This window comes from Dama dama, chromosome 4 (genome assembly GCF_033118175.1).
Source record: "Dama dama isolate Ldn47 chromosome 4, ASM3311817v1, whole genome shotgun sequence".
NCBI classification, from domain to species: Eukaryota; Metazoa; Chordata; class Mammalia; order Artiodactyla; family Cervidae; genus Dama; species Dama dama.
In genome coordinates this window covers 52,863,570-52,886,153 of record NC_083684.1, presented here as the reverse complement: position 1 = coordinate 52,886,153, position 22,584 = coordinate 52,863,570, and the positions used below count along the sequence as shown (strand labels likewise).

General features: G+C 54.5%; 3 protein-coding genes across 4 annotated transcripts; 1 reads left to right on the top strand and 2 right to left on the bottom strand.

Annotated features, from left to right (window-relative positions):
* Nucleotides 1-9,313, bottom strand: KCNK6 (potassium two pore domain channel subfamily K member 6). The gene is made up of 3 exons (XM_061139198.1): nt 8,741-9,313; nt 903-1,298; nt 1-731 (listed from the first exon to the last, which is right to left on the bottom strand). Exons 1-3 carry the CDS (start codon nt 9,060-9,062, stop codon nt 511-513), a joined length of 939 nt encoding a protein of 312 aa, XP_060995181.1. The 5' UTR covers nt 9,063-9,313; the 3' UTR covers nt 1-510.
* Nucleotides 9,314-11,245: 1,932 nt separating this feature from the next.
* YIF1B (Yip1 interacting factor homolog B, membrane trafficking protein) lies at nt 11,246-20,698 on the top strand. 2 transcript variants are annotated; one of them, XM_061139196.1, is made up of 8 exons: nt 11,246-11,449; nt 16,193-16,431; nt 16,522-16,626; nt 16,772-16,850; nt 16,983-17,040; nt 18,045-18,200; nt 18,286-18,379; nt 20,342-20,698. In XM_061139196.1, the coding sequence occupies exons 1-8, from the start codon at nt 11,398-11,400 to the stop codon at nt 20,495-20,497; spliced, it is 939 nt and encodes a 312-aa protein (XP_060995179.1). In that variant the 5' UTR covers nt 11,246-11,397; the 3' UTR covers nt 20,498-20,698. The 2 variants fall into 2 exon arrangements, with proteins under 2 accessions (XP_060995179.1, XP_060995180.1); XM_061139197.1 differs by having other exon boundaries at nt 11,250-11,440; nt 20,342-20,614.
* A 144-nt stretch (nt 20,699-20,842) lies between these two features.
* Nucleotides 20,843-21,667, bottom strand: C4H19orf33 (chromosome 4 C19orf33 homolog). The gene is made up of 4 exons (XM_061139199.1): nt 21,545-21,667; nt 21,331-21,431; nt 21,122-21,202; nt 20,843-20,986 (listed from the first exon to the last, which is right to left on the bottom strand). The coding sequence occupies exons 1-4, from the start codon at nt 21,564-21,566 to the stop codon at nt 20,882-20,884; spliced, it is 309 nt and encodes a 102-aa protein (XP_060995182.1). The 5' UTR covers nt 21,567-21,667; the 3' UTR covers nt 20,843-20,881.
* Between the last annotated feature and the right edge of the window lie 917 nt (nt 21,668-22,584).

The following is a 22,584-nucleotide window of genomic DNA, read 5'->3' as shown; positions in this document are numbered from 1 at the left end:
GAGCATCTGGAACACTGTGGTGGCCCCAGCGCTGCCTGGCACGGATTGGCACAGAGGAGGGAGTTTTGAATGACGGAATATATTCTTTCTACTTGACCCAAGAGGTGAATCAAGGCTCAGGGGGGGCCAGTCACTGGCCCGAGGTGAAGTGATCAATCTAGCACCTGAAATGAGGTCTGAGCCCAGAGCCTGGGAGAATCGGCAGGTGATGAGTGGCTACTCGAGTGAGAGAGGCAGATGGTGCAAGGAAAAGCCTGAGAAATACAGAGACGGTGAGAAAGTCAGGGAAGCACAGAGTGTGCGGGGAGGTGATAGGAGGGGTGGGGGAAAGAAGGCAGTGCTGCCTCCTGGATCCGGGCGGTGCTCAGGCCGGTCAGACAAGGGCAAACAGTGCAGGCAGGGCCTCAGGAACACCAGCGTGTGCTTGTAGACGGGCTAGTCCATCGGTTCCAGTCCCGAGGGCCCCTCAGCCGCAGGCCTGGTCTGCAGCTGCCCCGACACTTGCCCCAGCTACCTGGGGATGGAGGCGTAGTCCACGTGCGAGCCAGCGGTGAGCTGCTGGTGTGGCTCGGGCTCGGGGCTCAGGATGTCCGCCCGGTCATCTTCCTCCTCGAAGCTGGCGGGGCACGGGGTGGGCAGCAGGATGAGCTCTGTGAGGCCGTGGAGGTCAGACACACGGCGGAAAGTCTGCACCAAGAGCACCATGGCGACCAGGCCCAGGAAGAGGTAGACTGCAGAGATGGCAGAGAGGTGATGAGTGGACCCAGACCACCCAGGTCATGGCCATGGGGCTACGGGATACCCCAGGATGGGGCTGCGACTCTGAATGCCCCATCCCTCCGGGACAGGGCCAGGCCCCCCCTCACACCAGCCCTCAGTCCCCAGGCAGCCACCCCACTCACCTGTGACTAACAACTTGTAGACGGCCCGGTAGGGCTGGCCGGGGGCCTCTCCCGGCACATAATCTCCCAGGCCAATGGTGGACAGAGAGATGAAGCAGAAGTAGAAGGCGTCCAGGAAGCTCCAGGCCTCCTCAAGGTGGGCAAAGATGGCGGCTGGCACCAGGAAGCAGAGGGTCACCATGACCCCCAGCAGGATGGCCAGGTGCCAGCGGGCTGCCTTCCGGGGGGCGCAGCCCCAGCGCTGGCTCACCCAGGACAGGGGCGCGTGGGTGAGCAGCAGCGACAGGCGCTGGGCCGAGGCGGTCAGCAGCAGCATGGTGGCTGGGACGCCCAGGAGCGCAAAGGCGATGGAGAAGGCCTTGCCCCCGTCGGTCAGAGGCGTCGTGTACCCGTAGCCTGTGGAAGTCAGGGGGAAATCCTTCGGCCCACTCAGCATCCACTCTGGGGTCTGTGATTGCCCTAAACTGAGGACTAATTTCAGCCTCAAAGCGACCCCTCCCAGACTGTCTTATCTCCGCCGATGGCACCTCCACCCTCCCCATGGCTCAGGCTGACAGCCTGGTGTCATCCTTGGCTCCCTTCTCACTCACATCCACTCTGTTGCCTCAACCTTTGCAGAGAGCCCAAACCCACCTGCTTTCCCCCTCACTCCACAACAAGGCTTCATCCTGGTCCTGTCTACCAGCAGCCTCCTCCCTGGTCTCCCTTCTCCCCGCCATGCAGCCAGAGGGACCCTGTGAACACGGGAGTCAGGTCATGTCCCTCCCCTGCTCAGGGCCCTCCTGTGGCTCCATCTCAGGTCAAAGCACTTTGTCTGGTGACCCACGGGACTCCACACAATCCAACGGGGCAGCACGCGCCCTGCAGGGGATGCAGGTTCTATCAGGGGTCCGGGAAGATCCCACATGCTGCAAGGCAACTAAGCCTGTGCACGCCTACGGGAGCCCACATGCCCCAGAGCCCATGTTCCACAATGAGAAGCCCACTCGCAACTAGAGAGTAGCCCCCACTCTCCCCAACTAAAGGAAACCCACGTGCAGCAACGAAGACCCAGGGCAGCCAGAAATAAATAAATTTTTAAATGGGTGTGACAAGCCCCACCGTGGTCTTGGAGGGTCAGTGTGGGTGTGAGTTCTGCAAACAGAAATATGACTAAGGGGAATTCAGGTGTTGGTGAAACTGGCTCACTTTGGCAATGTGTAATTTCCCAAATGAATCAAACCAAAGGGCCAGAGATATAACTGGGGTGGTAAGGGGCCTGATTTATGTTGACAGTAAAACGTCTTGCCCAAAATACTACAGGTCCAGCCTTGTGGTTCATAAGAAAGTGTGAAAGCACTGTCCATACAAGCAGGCTTCCCCCTGAGCCCATCTTCCATGCAAAAGGATCCCCTGGCTCTGACTTTTTTAAAAAACAACAACAAAAAATTATTTATTTATTTGACCGAGCCAGGTCTTCTTAGCTGAAGCATGTGGGATCTAATTTCCTGACCAGGAATCGAACCCGGGGCCCCCTGCATTGAGAGTGTGGAGTCTTAGCCACTGGACCACAGGGAAGTCTCCCCCTGGCTTTTATATAGTCAAAGAAATTGAAAGCAGGGGCTCAAGAGATACCTGCACAGCCTTGTTCATAGCAGCATTCTTCACAATAGTCAGAAGGTGGAAACAGCCCTTGTTTCCACCGATGGGTGAATGAATCAACAAAATGTTTAAGCACAAACAATGCAATATTATTCAGCCTTTTGAAGGAAGGAAATTCTGACACATGCTACTACATGGGTGAATCTTGAGGATATTATGCTAAGTGAAATAAGCCAGTTGTCAAAAGACAAAGCCTCTGCAATTCCATTTATAGGTGGCACTTAGTGCAGTCAAAATCATCGAGACAGGGGACTTCCCTGGCGATCCAACTGTCTAAAACTCAGCACGCTCCCAATCCAGGAGACCTGGATTTGATCCCCGGTCAGGGAACTAGATCCCACATGTCGCAACTAAAGATTCTGCAGGCAGCAATGAAGACTGAAGATCACGTGTGCCACAATTAAGATCTGGTTACAGCCAAATAAGTGAATTAATTTTTAAAAACAATAAACATTAAAAAAATCACAGACACAGAAAGTAGAACAATGGTTGCCAAGAGTCGAGGAGAGGGGTAAGTGGGGAGTTAGTATATACAAGGGTATAGATTCAGTTTTGCAAGATCCAAGGAGTTCTGGCGACTTCCCTGGGGGTCCAGTGGTTAAGAATCCACCTTCCAATGCAGGGCATGTGGGTTCGACCCCTGGTCCCGCTGAGGAACTAAGATCCCACATGCCTCGGGGCAACTAAGTCTGTGTACCACAACTAAAGAGAAGCCCCGACACCGCAACAAAGACCTGATGCGGCCTAAATACATAAATAAATATTAAAAAAATAAAAGTAAAAAGAGTTCTGGAAATGGGTGCTGGCAATGTTTGCACAGCAATATGAATATACCTAATACCACTGAACTGTACACTTTAAAATGGTTAAGATAATAAATCTGATGTGTACTTTGCCCCAGTTTAAAAAAAAAAAAAAAACTAGGGAAAAATAAAGGATCCTCTAGATCTTGCTGGACACGTGGCTAACAGGAAAGATGTTCCCTCTTCCAGTGCAGCTAGGTGTGGTCTGGAATAATTTATGGCCAAGGAGATACAGACAAAAGAAGCAAGCAACTTCAGGAAGTGTCCTTAAAGATAGGGAGATGCCTATCTCCCTTCTTTACTCCCTCCTCCTGCTGACTAGATCACAGATAGGAAGGCTGGAGCTGAGCAGCCATCTGGGACCATGAGATGAGCTTGGGAATAGAAACCGTGCCTGGCCTGAGAGTTATATTGGAACCTGAGAGTCTCTGACCATGCAGCACCATTCTGGTCTTGGACTGACTCCCTTGAATATGAGCAAGAAATAAATTCCCATTATATTTAAGCAACTATTATTTGAGGTTTATCACTTATGGCTCCAAGCTTTATTAATAAAAGGATTTTGATGGAGAAACTCCAGCAACCTGGCTGAAAGGACAGGTTTGCAAATGACATGAAATTCTTATAAACAGAAAAAATCAGAGTTAGAATAGAGTGGGGAGGGGGCCTTCCCTGGTGGTCCAGGGGCTAAGACTCTGGACTCCAAATGCAGAGGGCTGGGGTTCGATGCTTCGTCAGGGAACTAGATTCCACATGTCACAACTAGGAGTTCTCATGCTGCAAAGAAGATCGAGGGTCCCTTGTGCCCCAGCTTTGACCCAGGGCAGCCAAAAATTTAAACAAATACTTTTGAAAAACTAGTGAATATTTTAAAAAGAAAGAAAGAGGAATAGAATGTGGGCTATGAGCCTCAACTTGCTACTTCCAAGAGTTGAGTCCAAAGCAGTGCTTTGTTATTTGGTCCCTGAGTGATACTGGCCAAGTGACTTCTCTCTGAGCCTCAGTTTCCTCAGAGTACTTGAAATGGCCTCATAAATGATCCCTTCCTTGAGTACAGGTTGGGACAGGGCATCTAGCACAGGCATGAAAAGAGTCAGAAAGACTGTGATGCTCGCTCCCTCTCCGCATTCCCAGTTCCAAGCAGGCCGACTCCTCCAGCCCTGACCTCAATCGCAGCAAGGCTGCCTGGACTAGCTCCAGGCCTCAGATCTTCCTCAGACTAGGGCCTGCAACAAGCCCAGGAACGCTGTGGAAGAGGCCTCTCTGAATGTTGTCGGGTTTTCCATTTCTCTAGATATATTCAGGGCTCCCGGCTTCACCAACAGCACTAATGATAAATGAGGCTCTGTCAATCTCGGTTATTATCACTGGCATGTCTCATGGACACAGCCTTCCTGCTTGACCAAGCTTGAGTCAGGCCCCTCTGAGTTCTCTTCATGACCAAGCCCGGTTTTAGCAGGAATCCTAAGTTAAGAATCTGCCTGCAATTCGGGAGATGTAGGTTCAGTTCCTGGGTCAGGAAAATCCCCTGGAGAAGGGAATGGCTACCCACTGCAGTATTTGTGCCTGGAGAATTCCATGGACAGAGGAGCCTGACGGGCTACAGTCCGTGGGATCGCCAAGAGTTAGATGCAATAATGCCACTAGCACTAAGTTTATTTAGGGAGAATCCCCCACACTTGACATCTGATCAAATTTCTCATTATCCACCACTTGTATTGAAGCTCTTGGCGGTCTTTAACAAGAATCCTATTAAGCCAGTTTAGCAAGAATCCCCCTACTGTCCATGTCCCCTCTTAGTACTTTTCCATCCACTGCTGCAGCTGCTGCTAAGTCACTTCAGTCGTGTCCGACTGTGCGACCCCATCCCTGGGATTCTCCAGGCAAGGATACTGGAGTGGGTTGCCATTTCCTTCTCCGATGCATAAAAGTGAAAAGTGAAAGTGAAGTCGCTCAGTCATGTCCGACTCTTCGCGACCCCATGGACTGCAGCCTACCAGGCTCCTCCGTCCGTGGAATTTTCTGGGCAAGAGTACTGGAGTGGGGTGCCATTGCCTTCTCCATTTCCATCCACTAGTCCCCTCCTGCTCTCAGCTCTAAATCTCCAGCTATCTTTGCTGTACTCTGAATTGAGGTCAATCTCTCTCCCCTATTGCAATAACTTACCATTTTTTAAGGACTGTCAGAAATGTTTTACAATATACATGTATCACCCTTCATCATTCATGGAAGCTGAAGAAGTAGTGTGGTGCACTGGTTAAGAGCATGGGGGCTCTGGGGAATTCCTTAGTGGTCCACTGATTAAGACTCCCTCTTCCAATGCAGGGGACTTGGGTTCAATCCCTGGTTGGGGAACTAAGATCCCACACGCCACAGGGCAACAAACCTCATGTGCCCCAACTACTGAGCCTGTGTGCTCTAGAGCCTGTGCTTCACAACTAGAGAAGCTCTAGTGCCACAACAAGAGAAGCCTGCGTGCTGCAACTAGAGAAAGACCACGTGCCACAACAAAGACCCAGTGCATCCAAAATTTTAAAAAAATATTTTTTTTTTAATTAAAAAAAATAGCATGGAACTCTGAGGCCTGACAGCCTCGGTTCAAATCTGCACTCTACACTTCCTAGCTGTGTGGCCTTGGACAAGTTGTTCAACCTCTCTGGGCCTCAGATTCTATTGCTAAGAAATAGGACCACAAACAGCACCTGGCTCACAAGGCTTACTGCGATGAGTGAGTTGAAGTCTGTATGTGGTGTGGTTAAGTCTTGTACCAGGTCTTACTATTACTGTGAAGTAGGGAGTGTGATTATCCCCATTTTACAGATGACGGAGGACACAGAGGACTAGAGATCAGCAGTGTGTGAACAGGAATCTGAACCTGTGCCTGCCTTGTGTTTGGCTTCTTCACCTGTCCTGCCTGGGATGACTTCTCAGAAGGCAACATCTGGGAGGAGACAGAGGGAGAGAGAAGCCCCAAAGCAGGTTGGGCAGGCCCAGCCAGCAAGTGGGCAGCGTTTGTGAGATCCAGCCCGGCTGCCGTGGCCTGGTTTGCTGGTCCACTTGACAGTGACAAAGGCTGTCACAGTGACAAACGGCAAAGGCTACTGTCAGCAGGGATAGGGAGTTAGGAGTCTGGGCTAGCCGAGGCCCAGGCCACTCCCCTAGTCCGTATCCTAGCGTGCTCGACTGCTAAGCCATGTCCAACTCTTTGGGACCCCATGGACAGTTGTTGCCCACCAGGCACCTCTGTCCATGGAATTTTCCAGGCAAGAGTGGGTTGCTATTTCCTTCTCCAAGGGATCTTCCCAACCCTGGGATCGAACCTGCATCTCCTCAGTCTCCTGGATTGGTAAGCAGATGCTTTACCACTTGAGTCTCCCAGGAAGCCAAATCCAAGCAAAGAGGCAAAGAGGAAGTTTGGGGGCTGGGGAGGGGCTGTGGGAGGACCAGAAGAGCCTGACAAACAAAGGGATTTTCCAGGTCTGAGGGGCATTGAGGTGAGGGGTTTCCCAGGTAGGGCTGAGGGGTGGGGTGTGTGTTGGTCCTACTTGAGGCTGTAGGGGTCCAGAGAAGGGGATCTGTGGGGTCCAGTTAGTAATCTGAAATCAGAGACCAGTGTCCTGGTTTGAAACAGATCCTGGTTTGGGGCTGGGGTCCTGGGTCCAGAGGAAGAAGGGGGACAGGCACCAGTGGGATTACAAATGGGGTTAGGAGGGGGGGTTCTCAGGTAGAGGGGGCTTCTGAGCCCAAGGATGCCTGAGGCAATATGATGGGGGGAGACAATGCTAAGGGGATCATGGAAGGGGGTGTGCGTCTCATGTCCTGGCTGAGAGTGTCCAGGGTAGAAAGCGGTAATGGTCTTGAGTGAATAGTGGGGAGGGTTCTGGGGTACAAAGTACCTGGAGCATCCTTGATGGAGGGAGAGTCCAAACCAGGCTGGGACAGAGTTGGGGCAAAAGGTCCCAGCTGTGGGTCTAGAAGAGACTGAAGGGGTCTCAGGTCCCAAGGAGGTTCCCTTTCTTGGGAAATTCAGGGTGGACAGGGGGAGTCTAGGAGCAGGGGTAGCAGGTTCGGAGAGTAGAGTCCCTGGGCTGGTACCCTGGTTGGGGGGGGGGGGGGGTTGGATTCTTGTGTCAAGGATAGCATGTGTGACCAGCGTTGGGATCCCAGGTATTCTGGGGCTCTTACAAGGAGTATCAGGGGCCAGAGATTGGTGACAGTCTCAGCTAGGGTTGTCACGTTCAAAGAGGCTCCTATAGAATTCCCTGGTTGTCCAGTGGTTAGGACTCTGAGCTTTCACTGCAGAGGGTACAGGTTAAATCCCACATGCCGGTTGGAGAGGTCAAAATAAATAAACAGAGGACCCCATCAGAGTCCCTGGTCTGAAAAACACTAGGGGGTTTTGCTGGAGCTGTTTTGGAACTGGAGGGGTGGGAGTCCTGGGTGGGGACCTTCCAGTTAGAAAGTCAGCAGTTCTTCCTGGAAGGCGCTCAAGTTCTCTCCAATACTTCCACAGCTGAGGGCTGCAGAATTGGAAGTCCCAGGTTTAGAGGGAACGGGGGTGTCCCTATTGGAAGAAAAGCCCTACATTGAGGGCTCCCCCAATACAAAGGAGATGCCAAGAAGGAGTGGGATATGTGAAGAGGGGTCCTGTATCTAGAGTCAGGGCTACCTGCAGGGAAGTATGACAATGGTCAGGAGGAGGGCAGGGGCCCTTGCTGGGGAGTGGTCTAGGTCCAGAGGGGTGGAAGTCTGAGATGCGGGCCCTGGGTCTTTGCTGAGGGATCTCTGCTGGCAGTAAGGTCTTTAGTGATGGTGCCTGGAGAGGGTTTGGAGATTCAGGGTCCTCACTAGGGCACCAGGGTCGGGAGGACATTGGGGTAAGGCTTCCGGAAGGACACATCCCAGAAGGATGTATTTGCAGTCAGGAGATGGTGTTGGAGGGGATGGAGGTCTGAGCCAGAGAGAAGGGCGGAGGTTCTGGGTGGCTAATGGGGAGAGGATCTCCGGCAGCAGGCACTGAGTTCTCAAAGGAGGTCTCTGAGGATTGTTCTAGGCCTAGACGGGACTAGACGCAGGTCTCCAAGGCAGAGGAAGGGAGCCCTAGATGCTTGCCAGAAGGTACTTTGAGAATGGCCCTGGACCCCAAGCGAACTGCGGGACTTCCTACTGGGAGGAAAGGTCTGGATAGGGACTCCTCAAGGTGGAGGATCCCACAAGTGTGGGTCCCAGGTTCTCATTGAGGGGTTTTGAGGGGATCCTGGGCTCAGAGTTAACTGAGAATGATCTGCTGGGATAGGGATATTTCGTAGTGGCTCTGGGGTCCCTAGGGAGGTGAGGGGGAGCAGGGGGCCCCGGGTCCTCGTGGGCCGGGGGCTCCGGGCGGCGCTCACGTACCCACGGTGGTGACCAGCGTGCTGGCGAAGAAGAGAGCCGAGGCGAAGTCCCAGGCGGGGTCCGAGGCGTTGGCAGACCCGGAGGCATTAGCGAGCGCGGCGCGCCCCAGCCGTCCGGCCGCCAGCACCCGCTCCACGAAGGCGTCCAGGGCGGGGGCGGCCACACACGGGCTGCGCCGCAGCAGCTGCTGGCGCAGCATCCGCAGCTCGGCTCGGAGGCGGGCTTCGTGCGGCCCCTCCAGCCGGGCCACCAGCAGCGCGCCCAGCACCAGGTACGCGATGTATACTGCCAGGGCACCCGCCAGGAGCGCGCCCCGCCGCATGGCTCAGCCGGCCAGCCCGCCGAGCCCCCCGCCGCCCCGTTGACGTGGCCCCCGCCTCCCGATCGTCCGGCGCCCAGCTTCAGTTCCGGGAGTGCTCGACGCGCGGCCACCAGCTACCCAAAGAGGAAGAAGAGAAAAAGGGGAGGGGCGGAGGTGGAGGAAACTGAGGCACGCCCCACCGCCAGGTGTGGGCACCGAGGGGGAGGAGCCCAGCGCTCACGACCTAGGAGACCGGCAGGGTGCTTCCTCCCCCGAGCGGGCGGCTCCCTATGCCAGAAAGAATCCGAACTCTTTTACGCCCGCGGACCGAGGAGTCGCTGCCCGACTGCGCCGCACCCGAGCTCTTGGCTGAGGGGCCAGAGGGACAAACTGAAATCCAGCCCTCAATCCATTCGTCAAGTCGTGCGTTCTGGAGCGGGAATGCATCCACCTGGAGGGGACGCCACAAACGGGGACTCCACAGGGCCAGGTGTCACCTGTGCCCTCACAGACTGGGGATCCTTAGCTATTCACTAAATCTTTGCTCAGCGCCCACTTTGTGCCCGGCCCTTTGCTGGCTGAGGGCAGGGAAACAGCAGCGACCAAGGCTGTCCTGGGTCCTACCTTCAGGGGGCTCCCAGCACTTCAACAGACTGACAGACCAGAGGGTCAGGGGCTGTGACGAGGGAAGCAGAGTGACAGGGGCTGGGAGGACGATGCCTACAGGACTGTGGAGCCAGGACTCATAACTGAGAGACCAGAACAGTTCAAGTTCCCCAGAAAAGACAATGTCTCACAGGAGGAAAGGGAAAGCCACAGTGACAGGGTCACTTGCTGACATCCTTCCGGAATACTATCACTCCTCAGAAGTCATTTCTACCATTATCTTTGCCTGAGATAACTGGAGGAACTGACGGACAGAAAAGGGGAGGCTCAGGGGGTGAAAGAGGAGGAGACAGAGTTAGATAGGGAGAGACAGAGGGCAGACACAGGAGAGACTAAGGTAACTTAATTTTCAGGGCTTCTCACTAGCAGGTGTGCGCTCAGTTGCCGAGGGTCATAGTGTTTTTGGGAAACCAGGTTTCAACACAGGAGCATTTTTATGAATTTTGGGAGAAACGTCTAAAGATACTATTAAAGAGAAAACCAGAAACCCCAATGTGTCGCTTGTGCTAAAGCCCATGATACCAACACATCATTTAAAGTCGCTCAGTCATGTCCAACTCTTTGCAACCCCATGAACTATACAGTCGGTGGAATTCTTCAAGCCAGAATACTGGAGTGGGTAGCCTTTTCCTTCTCCAGGGGATCTTCCCAACCCAGGGATCGAACCCAGGTCTCCTGCATTGCAGGTGTATTCTTTACCAGCTGAGCCACCAAGGAAGCCCCATGATACCAAACCTAGATTTTAATATCTGACCTAGTTGCAATTTTGTCCTTCCGCAGGAAGGTAATCTTAATCCGCCCGTTTGGAATTTCCTGATCAGCACCAGTGAGGTAATCTGTCATGTGGGACCTCTCCATTTCTACACTCCCCACTTCCACCCCCAACTCCCACCTACAAAGGTAAAAGTATTCTACAAGATAGATTCTTACCTTCCCCCCAAAAGAAGGTGATCTGGCCTGAAATAATTCTTTCTTTTCTTTTGTTAATAACTTCCTTGCCTCCTTTCACATAAAAAGCTCCGTTTTGTACAACTCCTACAAACTCCCTCCTATTTACTAGATGTGACGCTGCCTAATTCATAAGTTGCTGAATAAAGCCCATTAGGTCTTCATATTTTCTCGGTTTAATTTTGTTTTTTAACAATAACACGTCAAAAAAAGACACCTGGTTCTTCCCATCTAACTTGTTGGATCTCCTTTTCTCACTCTAAATAATCACTTTAATACCGAAAGTCTGACAAAATCGTATAAGCCCTAGAGCCCACACAACTCCGCTTAGCCGCTGGGGAATACAAATGGGTCTCCTCCTGCTCCATACCCTTCTCTGGCTCCCCAGTGCTCTCAGGAGCTAAATTGAGCTCTTTTTACAGAGAACTCCATTTCCCATCGGCCTCTTCGCTCGACACCTACATTTCCCAGCATGCACGACACCTCCTGCTCCACGGATTCTTCCCGGCTCCGCCCTACTAGCCCTGAAGGCCTGACTCTTGCCTTACGTCACCAGTCTCCAAACTCTCCTCTTACCGCCAACTTCTCTAGGCCTCCGTGAGAGGGCGTGGTGGCCTTGCGCGATCGAGGCGCCCATTGGCTGCCGTGTTGCCGGTAGGGCGTGGCTACGGCAGCCGGGCGGGCACATTTCGAACCGTGGCTGGGGCGGCGGCTGCGGCGGCGGTGGCTGCGGCGGCGAAAGATGAACCCGGCAGGCTTGGCGGCGGCGGGGACGCCCCGGCAGCGTAAGTGGCGTACGTGGCCGACCGAAGAGATCGGGAGGGCGGGGCGTGGCGGGGCCGCCTTGGCGGTTGGCGAGGTCGCCACAGGTCAGAGGTCACGAGGTCAGGGAGCTACGAGGTGTGCACGGCGCAGGGATGCCAGGTCCGGGTAGGGGGCGCGTTGGGGTCGATTCTTCTTTTCTTTAGGAAATTCCTTTAGAACAAGTTTGGGCAAGATATTGTGTGATGTGCAGAAAAACGCGACTTCCATTCATTTGTAGTTAGCCCTCTGGCCGCTCTCCACCCTTCCGTGGCCTTGCGCGGTTGCCCACGTAGCATAGGACGGCGTTTATAGCCCTGTAGCCCTATGCGATCCCAGAGGCCCGTGTTTACTCCTCATTTAAGATTTGAACCTGGATTTACTGTGCTGTTTTCCCGTGTCTGTGAATTTCTATCTCTAAGTTCCTCTTCATCCCCAGGAGTGACCGTGCATCTTATTTATTCATTCATCGTATCTTGCTTCAACTCCCTTGTGCCAGGCCCTGTGCTGGTGGAATATGAATACCCAGTGGTAACCTACAACTTGACAACCTTACAACGGAGAATTTAGTGGGAAGACAGACACTAAACTCGGGAGTAAACTAGTCAGCAAGATAATTTGGGAAGTAATTAGAACTGTAAAGGGAGTAAATTGGAAATTGATTGGGGGGGCAGTTGAGGAGGCCTCAAGACATGATGCCTGCATTCCTCCCTTCAACCTTTCTTAAGATACCTGGCTGGAAAAAAAAAAAAAAAAAGAAACCTGGCTGGCCCTGCGGTAGGGGATCTTGGGGACACAGATGTGCCCATCAGTCCTGCTTCCTGTCTTCATGGAGCTACCAGTACAGAGCGGAAGACAGCAACAGTCTAGTGTGATGGAGCTATGTGCAGGCATAGGGCTCAGGGCTGGGGTGGGGGAAGCACAGTCAGAGAGCTTGTGACTGGGATGGAGGTGTGTGTTAGCCAGATTAGGAAACTTGACCCGGCCCTGCCGTGTCAGTGAAGCTTCCTGGAAGAGATACAGCTGATGATGAGGAATGAGAAGGGGATTTGTGATGAGAGGGAAAAGCCTGGGAGGCTTGTGCTGAGTAAACAAGTAATCAAATGAAGATAGATTTAGAAATTGTGGTAACTCCTTAAAAGAGAAAAAAGAACCACTGGATATTATAAGAAAGAGCAAGGTAGGGCTAGGGCTTCATATGGAGGATAAGGAAGATCTCTTGAGAAGGAGTCTTTTGAGCTGAGGCCAGGTGCTCTATTGGCCAGTGTTAATTGTGGGAACAAATTGTGGGAACGTGTTCCAGGGTGATAGCACTGTCTGTTCTAAAGCTTGAGGCGAGGAGCTTGGCAGGGTCAGGGCCCGAGAGGTGGAGGCCCTTGTGGCCAGGTGGAATGAGTCCCAAGAGAGGTAACAAACCAGGGTGGTTGGCAGGGCTGGGTCATGCAGGCCTCGTAGGCATTTGGGTTTTATTCTCAGTGCAGTGGGCAATGATCTTAGGCAGAGGGCATGAAATACTCTCTGCCCAAGGATGAACAGGGGTACTTGGTAGAAGGACATTTAATTCAGGCGCAAGATGACAGAATCTGAGAAAGGAGGGTAACATTGAGACATGGTGGGTGAGCACCAGTGTCAGAGGTAAAGGCCCAGGGGCAGTCAGAGGGCCGTGGCAGGATATGGTGGCTAGAGACAGCCTAGGGCATCAGGTGGGTGGCTTTGAAAGCCAGGAGTGTGGTGAGATTGCCCTAGGTGAGAGGCAGAAGACAAGGGTAAGGGTGAAAAATTGGGTCACACAGTTCAGGGAGCTGGAGAGAAACCAGTGACTGAGGGACTGATCAGACCATCAGTTCCATAAAAGCATGAGCTGTTCCCTTTTGCTCCCTGCTGTATCCACTTTGCCTGCCAGCAGAGCGTAACACATAGAGGGGCTCAGTTGATGTTTGTGGGACTCCGACAGGAGAGAGAAAAAGGTAGTACGGTGTCTCGGAAGCCAGGAGAGCAGATACTGAGTCAGAGGTTGGCATTTGTGGCAAGGGCCTTAGTGCTGCCAAGGGCCTTGAGTCCGAGCAGAGAGGAATAACAGCCCCGGCCTGATGGTGCAGGGGCATTTAAGGGACCAGTGAGAGCAGAACCCCAGCTGCCAAGGTCAGAGGTGAGGACAAAGAGGAAGGAAGGGCTTATACCAAAGCTTTCAGGAAACCAGCCCTTTAGCCAGGAGTGGGAGAAGGAAAGAGAAGTGGTGCTCAGGGACAAGTGGGCCAGTGCCGGCGCTATTGGCTTTGAGATCGAGGACTTCCCCGGGTCTGTTTTCAGGCTACACATAATGAAGAGGAAGAGTTGAGGGGCTAATGACTGATGACAGGTAATGAGATGGATCACTCTTCTATGGGCCAGGCCAGGGGCTGAGCAGTTTATGAGTGTCACTTTGCCCCGGAGAGTGGACACCTTTCCACTGAGAAGAAAATGAAGGTGTGGAGAAAGCCATGACGTGGATTATTTGACCCCTCTCCCCCATCCCATTGTAATCTTACTGCCCTTTTCCCACCATGGCGCTTGGCACAGAGGAGGCTCTCAGTAAATTTGCTATGGAGGCATTGCTTTGGGTCAGGGTGCTGGAGCCAGAGCGCTGGGTTCAGATCCGCCCTCTTTATATTCCCCATGTCTGTAGACAGCACCCTACCCACTCAGACCAGAATCTGGGAAGACAACGTGGATTCCTGCCTCTTCCTTACACTACTCCAGCCAAGCACACTTCCCGAAATCCTGCCCTACCTCCAGATTAATCCAGAAGCAGCACCCCCCTGCCCCCCCCCCCCCCAAGGCCCACCTCAACCATCTCTTCTACCTGGACCATCTCCTCAGCCTCCTTCCTCTCCTCTCCCTGTCCTGGCCTCCCCAGCCTGTTCCCCATATGAAGCAGAGGGACCTTTCGAAAACTTGAGACCCAGTTCTGCTTCATGCTATCTGTATGATTTTAGGCAAGGACCTGAACCTCTTTGGCGGCATCCCATCTGTAAAGGAGAAGGCAATGGCACCCCACTCCAGTACTCTTGCCTGGAAAATCCCATGGACGGAGGAGCCTGGTGGGCTGCCGTCTAAGGGGTCACTGAGAGTGGACATGACTGAGCAACTTCACTTTCACTTTCCACTTTCATGCATTGGAGAAAGAAATGGCACCCCACTCCAGTATTCTTGCCTGGAGAATCCCAGGGACGGGGGAGCCTGGTGGGCTGCCGTCTGTGGGGTCGCAGAGTCGGACACGACTGAAGCGACTTAGCAGCAGCAGCATCTGTAAAATGGGATGATAGTATTACCAGCACAGAATGGGTTGTTGCGAGGATTAAATGAGTTCATCCACAGTGTTTAGAACATGGCCTGATGTGATTTCAGTGGTCAGTTGGGGCTTAATTATTATAATATTTTACAGGCCGACCTGGGATGGAATCCTGCTCTGTCTCTCCCTTTGCACAAGTCATTTAGTGTCTCTATTTATCTATCTACTTACTTGGCTGCGTCAGTTCTTAGTTGCTGCATGTGAGATCTAGTTCCCCGACCAGGGATCAAACCCAGGCCCCCTGTGCTGGGAGCACAGAATCTCAGCCATCGGACCACCAGGGAAGTCCCCATTTAGCCTCTCTAAGCCTGAGTTTCCACATCTGTAAACTGGGAATGGCCATTTATTCATCAGGTTTTGTTTGTTTGTTTTTTTTTAATCAAGCATCTATTCCAAACCTTGTTCTAGAGGCTAGGGCTTCAGCCACAAACAAGACAGAGCTCTTTACCTTGGGGAGCTCACACTGGAGTGGAGGAGACAGTGAACAAGAGACATTAAACAGCTAGTATGTCAGCTGGTGCTGAGTTCTATAGATATAAATTAAGCGCAGAAAGGGAATGGGGGGTGTTACCAAGACAGATGCAGTTACAGACAGGATGGTTGGGGAAGGTCCCATGGAGCCAGGACTTCGAGGAGAAGAGGGAGTCCTGAGGGTGTCTGAATCAAGAGCATTCAGGCAGAGGAACTGCCAGTGAAGAGGCCCTGAGATGGAAGGTGCCTGGCGTGTTCAGTGAGCAACAAGGCCCCTGCGGTCGGAACTGAATGACTAAGAAGGAACAGGAAGAGAGACAGTCTGTCTAGAAACTTTGCTTGTAAAAGACTTAGTACAGGATTTTGTGCACAGTTAACCCTAGTACATAGTAGCCATCATTGTCATCATCATCATCATCATCGTTATTTGGAAGGATGGATGGATGGATGGATGGCAGAGGCCGCCCAGACCTGACTAGACAACTCTAAGTTCAGTTCAGTTCAGTCGCTCAGTCATGGCCAACTCTTTGCAACCCCATGGACTGCAGCACATCAAGCCTCCCTGTCCATCACCAGCTCCCGGAGCTTGCTCAAACTCATGTCCATCGAGTCGGTGATGCCATCCAACCATCTTATCCTCTGTCATCCCCTTCTCCTCCTGCCTTCAGTCCTTCCCAGTATCAGGGTCTTTCCCAGTGAGTCAGTTCTTTGCATCAGGTGGCCAAAGTATTGGAGTTTCAGCTTCAGCATCAGTCCTTCCAATGAATATTCAGAACTGATTTCCTTGTAGTCCAAGGGACTCTCAAGAGTCTTCTCCAACACCACAGTTAGTTAGACAACCCATCTGACATCAAAACCAGCGCCCCACTGTAGCAGAAGCCAGAGGGAGAGCTCCTGACAAATGAATGAGGCTCCCATCCCTCTTCCCCTGCAGCCTCGAAGCGGAGGGTTCCTGTGTCCCAGCCAGGAATGGCTGACCCCCACCAGCTTTTTGATGACACGAGTTCAGCCCAGAGCCGGGGCTGTGGGGCCCAGCGGGTGCCCGGTGGCCTGGGCTACCCTGCAGCCTCTGCCTCGCCCCAGGGAGCCTTCCTGGCTGATCCTGTGTCCAACATGGCCATGGCCTATGGGAGCAGCCTCGCTGCGCAGGGCAAGGAGCTGGTGGATAAGAACGTGAGTGGGCTGGGCTGGTGTGGGTTGGGGTGGGGGGTGCAGGCAGGGGCCACGGGGCCAGGGCTTCAGGTTTGGGCTCTGCCTCCCCAGATCGACCGCTTCATTCCCGTCACCAAGCTCAAGTATTACTTCGCCGTGGACACCATGTACGTGGGCAAAAAGCTGGGCCTGCTCGTCTTTCCCTACCTGCACCAGGTGAGCACTGGCCCCCCAAGGCACGTGATGGGCAGGGGTGAAGGAGACTGAGGAGCAGGCCGGATAGACTGGCCCCAAGAGAGGGCTTGCAGGGGCGCAGGCACCCCGCTCCAGGTCCTGCCTGCTCCCCCCACTCTCCCCACAGGACTGGGAGGTGCAGTACCAGCAGGACACGCCGGTGGCCCCCCGCTTTGACGTCAACGCTCCCGACCTCTACATTCCAGGTTTCATCCCACCCACCTCCACCCGGCGACCTCCTCCCTCCAGGCGGGCCTGTCTCGGGCAGATGTTTAGGTGCCCGGAGGCCCGATGGTCCTCCTTCTTCTGACCAGTGTCTGTGTGTCTGCCTCCCACAGCCATGGCTTTCATCACCTACGTCTTGGTGGCTGGCCTGGCGCTGGGGACCCAGGATAGGTAAGAGAGGCCTGGGGTCAGCTGAGTAGTGTGGGGTTTGCAGTGCTGGGGGGGACAGTCAAGAAGGTCTCTTTGGTTCCCCTGGGTCAGAACAGTCCTACCGTGTAGCCAGTTGGCCCAAGACAGAGCCCTCTGTGTATCCTCAGGGTTGCCTTCGCCTCTTTCTTCTTCCCCACTCATGTGCAGCCCATCACCCCACCCTATGGTGGATGACACTGAATCTAGCTTTCCCTGGCCTCTCCTGACTAACTGCCAGGCCCCCCCCACACACCCCTGCACCCCAACTCCAACAGGAAGACCTTGTCTGAGAGCTGGGCCTGGCCATGCCAACCCCTCTCCACCCCTTGCTCAGCTGTCCCCAGACCAAGCCCCAGTTCCGGAGCTGTCACTGCCCGCCTGCAGTCTCTCTCTGCCCCTTCCCTTCACTCTGCTGAGCCACTCTGGTCCTCTTTCTGTTTCTGCCAAGGACCTGGGCTGCCTCCCCAGGGCCTTTGCACGCGCGGTTCCCTTTGCTGAGGAATGTGTTCCATCTCCTACATTCACTCCTCATGTCTCCACTGTGCTGATACTGCCTCGGGGAAACCTCCCCACCCTCCAGCCCGGCTCAGGCCCCCACCTCTTGCTCACAGACCCCTGTTCATTACCTTCGTGGCATGGAAAACCGTTGTCATTAGAGCCATGAATTGTTGAGTCCCAGGGGATACGGCAGAGGTCTTCTTCCCCCATCAGCTCCTTACTCCTTCAAGCCTCAGCTCAAGTGCCCCCTCCTCTCGGACACCCTCCCTCCCAATGGGGTCACACACCTGCCCTGCCCTGCACTTTCCCCCATCCCGGCCTGACCTCTCTGGGCTCTGTCACTCGGGATGGGATTTCCAGGACAGGGCCCACATCCATCTTGGTCCCTACCGGGTCTCTAGCACGCACCCCTGCCACCAGAGGCTGTCCCCCCTGCTCTCGGAGGGTCTGAGCCAGCCAACGGGCTGACAGAGCTTGGGTGTCGGCAGGTTCTCTCCAGACCTCCTGGGGCTGCAGGCGAGCTCAGCGTTGGCCTGGCTGACACTGGAGGTGCTGGCCATCCTGCTCAGCCTCTACCTTGTCACTGTCAACACAGACCTCAGCACTATCGACCTGGTGGCCTTCCTGGGCTACAAGTATGTTGGGTGAGTACCCCCTCTGCCTCCCCACTGCCAGCCCCCAGCCCCAGGGCCTCATCCTCAGACCAGCCTTCCCCTGCTCTCCCCACAGGATGATTGGCGGGGTCCTCATGGGCCTGCTCTTTGGGAAGATCGGCTACTACCTGGTACTGGGCTGGTGCTGCGTGTCCATCTTTGTGTTCATGGTGAGCTGGGGCTCAAGGGAGGGTGGAATGCAGGGCACAGGCCTTCTGGACAGCGTTGGGGGTCCCTGGGGTCATCCAAGCAGGGGATGTCAGGTGGGAGTTTAGACCCATAGCCATACTGGTGAACTGAGGAGTCCTAGAAGGGCTGCCCTAGCCTGGGAGAACTTCCCAGAAGAGGGGGTGTCCAAGGGTGGGGTGCTGAAGGGGGAGGAGGAGCCAGCCAGTCGGCTCTCACTCCACTTTTCTTGTATGGTGGGCTTTCCTTCCAGCATTTCCTTTAGGATGAAAAGAGTATAGTGTCCTTGAAGTAGCTTCTCTGAGAGTCCTTCCAGCTGGAATAGAAGTGCTGGTTAGGAGCCATGGGATCCACCAGCCCTGGCTTTGACCCCAGGCCTCCCTGGATCCTGGGCAGCTCACTTCCTCTCTTTAAACCTGTTTCCCCTTTTCTGAAAAGGTTATTGTTTAGTTGCTAAGTCATGTCCGACTCTCTGTGACCCCATGGGTTGTATAGCCCGCCACGTTCTTCTGTCCAAGGGATTTCCCAGGCAAGAATAGTTGAATAGGTTGCCATTTCCTCCTCCAGGAGATATTCCTGACCCAGGGATTGAACCTGTCTCCTGCTTGGCAGGCAGATTCTTTACCACTGAGCCACCAGGGAAACCCTTTGTAAAATGGGGTGATGATAATTCCACGTCAGGGTGCTGAGAGTATCAGTGTGAGCAAGTGTTAGGTGGTTCAGTCGCTCAGTCATGTCTGACTCTTTGTGACCCCATGAACGGCAGCACACCAGGCTTCCCTGTCCTTCACTATGTCCTGGAGTTTGCTTAAACTCATGTCCATTGAGTCAGTGATACCATCCAACCATCTCATCTTCTTTCTCCCCTTTCTGGGCAACAAGAGGCTGAGCCAGGCTTGCCTGTGAGTGAGTGGGAGTCTCCAGCGGAGACGTGGGTCGACAGTGGCCTGCCGCAGGGTCCTGACAGCAGCAGTTCTGGGAGACACGTGGCATGCTGGCATAAGTTCTTTTTGAGGAGATCACCCTTACCCTTACTATAGAGCCTATAACCTACCATAAAGACTGCAGACTTTAGGGATTGGGCCACCTCAGGCCAAACTACAGGGAGGGAGCACAGCCCCACCCATCAGCAGAAAATTGGATTTAATGATTTACTGAGCATGGCCCTGCCCACCAGAGCTAGACTCCTGTTTTCCCCACAGCCAGTGCCTCCCATCAGGAAACTAGCACAAGCCTCTTACCCTCATCCATCAGAGGGCAGACAGAATGAGAACCACAATCACAGAAAACTAACCAAAATGATCACATGGACCACAGCCTTGTGTAACTCAATGAAACTATGAGCCATGCCGTGTAAGGCCAGCCGAGACAGATGGGTCCTGGTGGCGGGTTCTGACAAATGGTGGTCCACTGCCGGAGGGAATGGCAAACCACTTCTGCATCAGCATTCTTGCCTTGAGAACCCCATGAACAGTATGAAAAGTGTGAGGAGCAGAGAGCAAAAGCTAGTGACTGGTGGGCCAGATCTGCCCCACAGATAAACTTCAATTTACATGGCATTATTTACAGCTTTAGGGGCGGTTTAAACAAAACAGTTGGGGAGAAAAAATGGCATCTCTGGCTTGACGAAAAATCGTCAAGTGCAGCACAAGCTGATGGTGGCCAAAGGGCCAAGCCTGGCCATCCCCGTGGGTGGGGCGTTCACACTGAAGTTCCCGACTTCATCAACTTAAGGCCCTCGCTTGGCAGCTGAGTTTAGAACCCTCTCACATTTTCTCCCAAGGCCTGGGAGGACAAGGAGGTCCTCCTTGTCTGTTAGGAGATCTGGGAGAAACCCGAGGTTCCCCAGGAGCAGACTTAAGCCCAGCCACTCTCTGAAGGAAGGGTGGGGAGCGTGGAGTCCCGAAGGAGGCCGGGCTCAAGAGTGTTCTCCCTCCCCGGCCCAGATCCGGACGCTGCGGCTGAAGATCCTGGCGGAGGCGGCGGCCGAGGGCGTCCCGGTGCGCGGGGCGCGGAACCAGCTGCGCATGTACCTGACCATGGCCGTGGCGGCGGCGCAGCCCCTCCTCATGTACTGGCTCACCTTCCACCTGGTGCGGTGAGGGCGGCCCGCGACGCCTCCCGCCGCTGCTGCTTCCGGCGGCCGCCGCCCCCACCCCCGCCGGCGACGCCGCCACAGCTCATCTCCCGGCCACCTGCCGGCCACCGGGGCGCCCCGCGGCCCGAGCCCCTCCCACCCTCCCCGCCCTCGCCGAGGTGCTGAGATCTCCAGCTGCACAGGCCGCCCCCCAGCAGGGCGGCCACTTCCAGAAACAATAAACCGTGACGGACACGGCGTGGGCAGCTTCTCCTCGGCGCGCGGTGTCCAGCAGGGGGCAGGCCCGGCCCGGGAAGGGAGGAGGAGGCCGGGGACCGCTCACGGCGCCTCCCAACCAGAAGGCGACCAGGAGGCCGAGCAAAGGTTTAATGAGCCCCGCCCAGGCCCATCAATGGGAAGCCTTCTTCTTCCCTTCTTCCTTCTTTTTCTTCTCTTTTTTCACCTTGGGCTTCTTGACCTTGCCCGGGGCGCTCTTGTGCGGCTCCGAGCCGGGCTGTGGGGCCAGGGGGCGGTGGGGGTGGGAGGGGAGAGAGGGTTCCGCCGGTGAGTCCTCGGCCCGCGTTCCGGGCTGGGACTCCGCCCTCACCTGGGGCAGCGGGCACCCGCTACGGAGGGGGAGGCCTCTTACCTTCACCTCATTTTCCGAATCACTGGAGCTGCTGCTGGAATCTGAGGCGCTCCCTTGGCCGTGGCCATGGCCGTGGTGATGCTAGTTGGGAGGCACACCAGTGAAGCCAGGGGACCCCTTTCCCAGCTCCCATTCCCCCCAAGTCGGAGGCCCCAGACCGAGCAGGGTCCTGGGGTCAAAAAGCAACTCCCAGGAATGAGGTGACTTACCTTTAGGTTATCAGCGGACCCGCCCTGAACTTTGGGGGGGCTGTGCTTGGGGTCTCCCACCTTGCCTGCCCCCTGGGGCTTCTTGGAGGTGGACTCCACGGCTGCAGGGAGAAGAGACAGTGGATGGGTTGGCGCAGGCGCAAAAAATGCCCCCCGGAGGCAGACTCTAGGGCTTGATCCTGGCCCCCAAGCTCCCCACTCAACAGCAGCGCACCTGCCGACAGGTCGAACTCCATGGTAGTGAGAGAAGGTGTGTGTGCAGGGCCAGAGCGCTGGAGCAGGGCTGCGAGGGTAGGGGGCGGGCCTTGGGGAGGGGCAGTGGGCCAGCCAGGAAGTTCTGAGGAGCCCCACCCGACCTCTGTTCAAAGTCCTAAACCGTGACTCATTGCCCCTCCCCAGCACCGCCCAGCTGATCCTCTGGGAAACGGACAGGGTGGACAGTTAATTGCTATGCTCCCCGCTACCTCACGCACCCTGTTCAGTCGCTCAGTCGTGTCCGACTCTTTGCGACCCCATGGACTGCAGCACGCCAGGGTTCTCTGTCCTTCACCTTCTCCTGTAGCTTACTCAAACTCATATCCATTGAGTCGGTGATGCCATCCAACCATCTCGTCCTCTGTCGTCCCCTTCTGCCTTCAATCTTTCCCAGCATCAGGGTTTTTTCCAGTGAGTCGACTCTTCGCATCAGGTGGCCAAAGTATTGGAGCTTCAGCTTCAGTATCAGTCCTTCCAATGAATATTCAGGACTGATTTCCTTTAGGATTGGCTGGTTTGATCTCCTTGCAGTCCAAGGGACTCGGGGTTGGGAGAGGAGTGTGGGTGGGTGAAGATTTCTGGGGAGGGGACTACTAGCACTGTTGAAAAGTGAAAGTGAAGTCGCTCAGTCCTGTCCAACTCTTTGTGACTCCATGGGCTGTACCTACCACGCTCCTCCACCCATGGGATTTTCCAGGCAAGAGTACTGGAGTGGGTTGCCATTTCCTTCTCCAGAGGACCTTCCCAACCCAGGGATCAAATCCAAGTCTCCCACATTGTAGGCAGACCCTTTACTGTCTGAGCCACCAGAGAAATCCAACTAGCTTCCCCAAAGGGTCAGAGGCTTGCACTTGAATAAATGAGAGAAAGGGTGCCTCCGCATGCTCTCTGTGCCATGATAATACTGACACTCCTTGGGTACTTTTGTGCCTGGCACTGTTCCAAGGGCTTCTTGTGCATTAACTCACTAACATCCTCTCTGGCCTGGTGAGAAGCAGA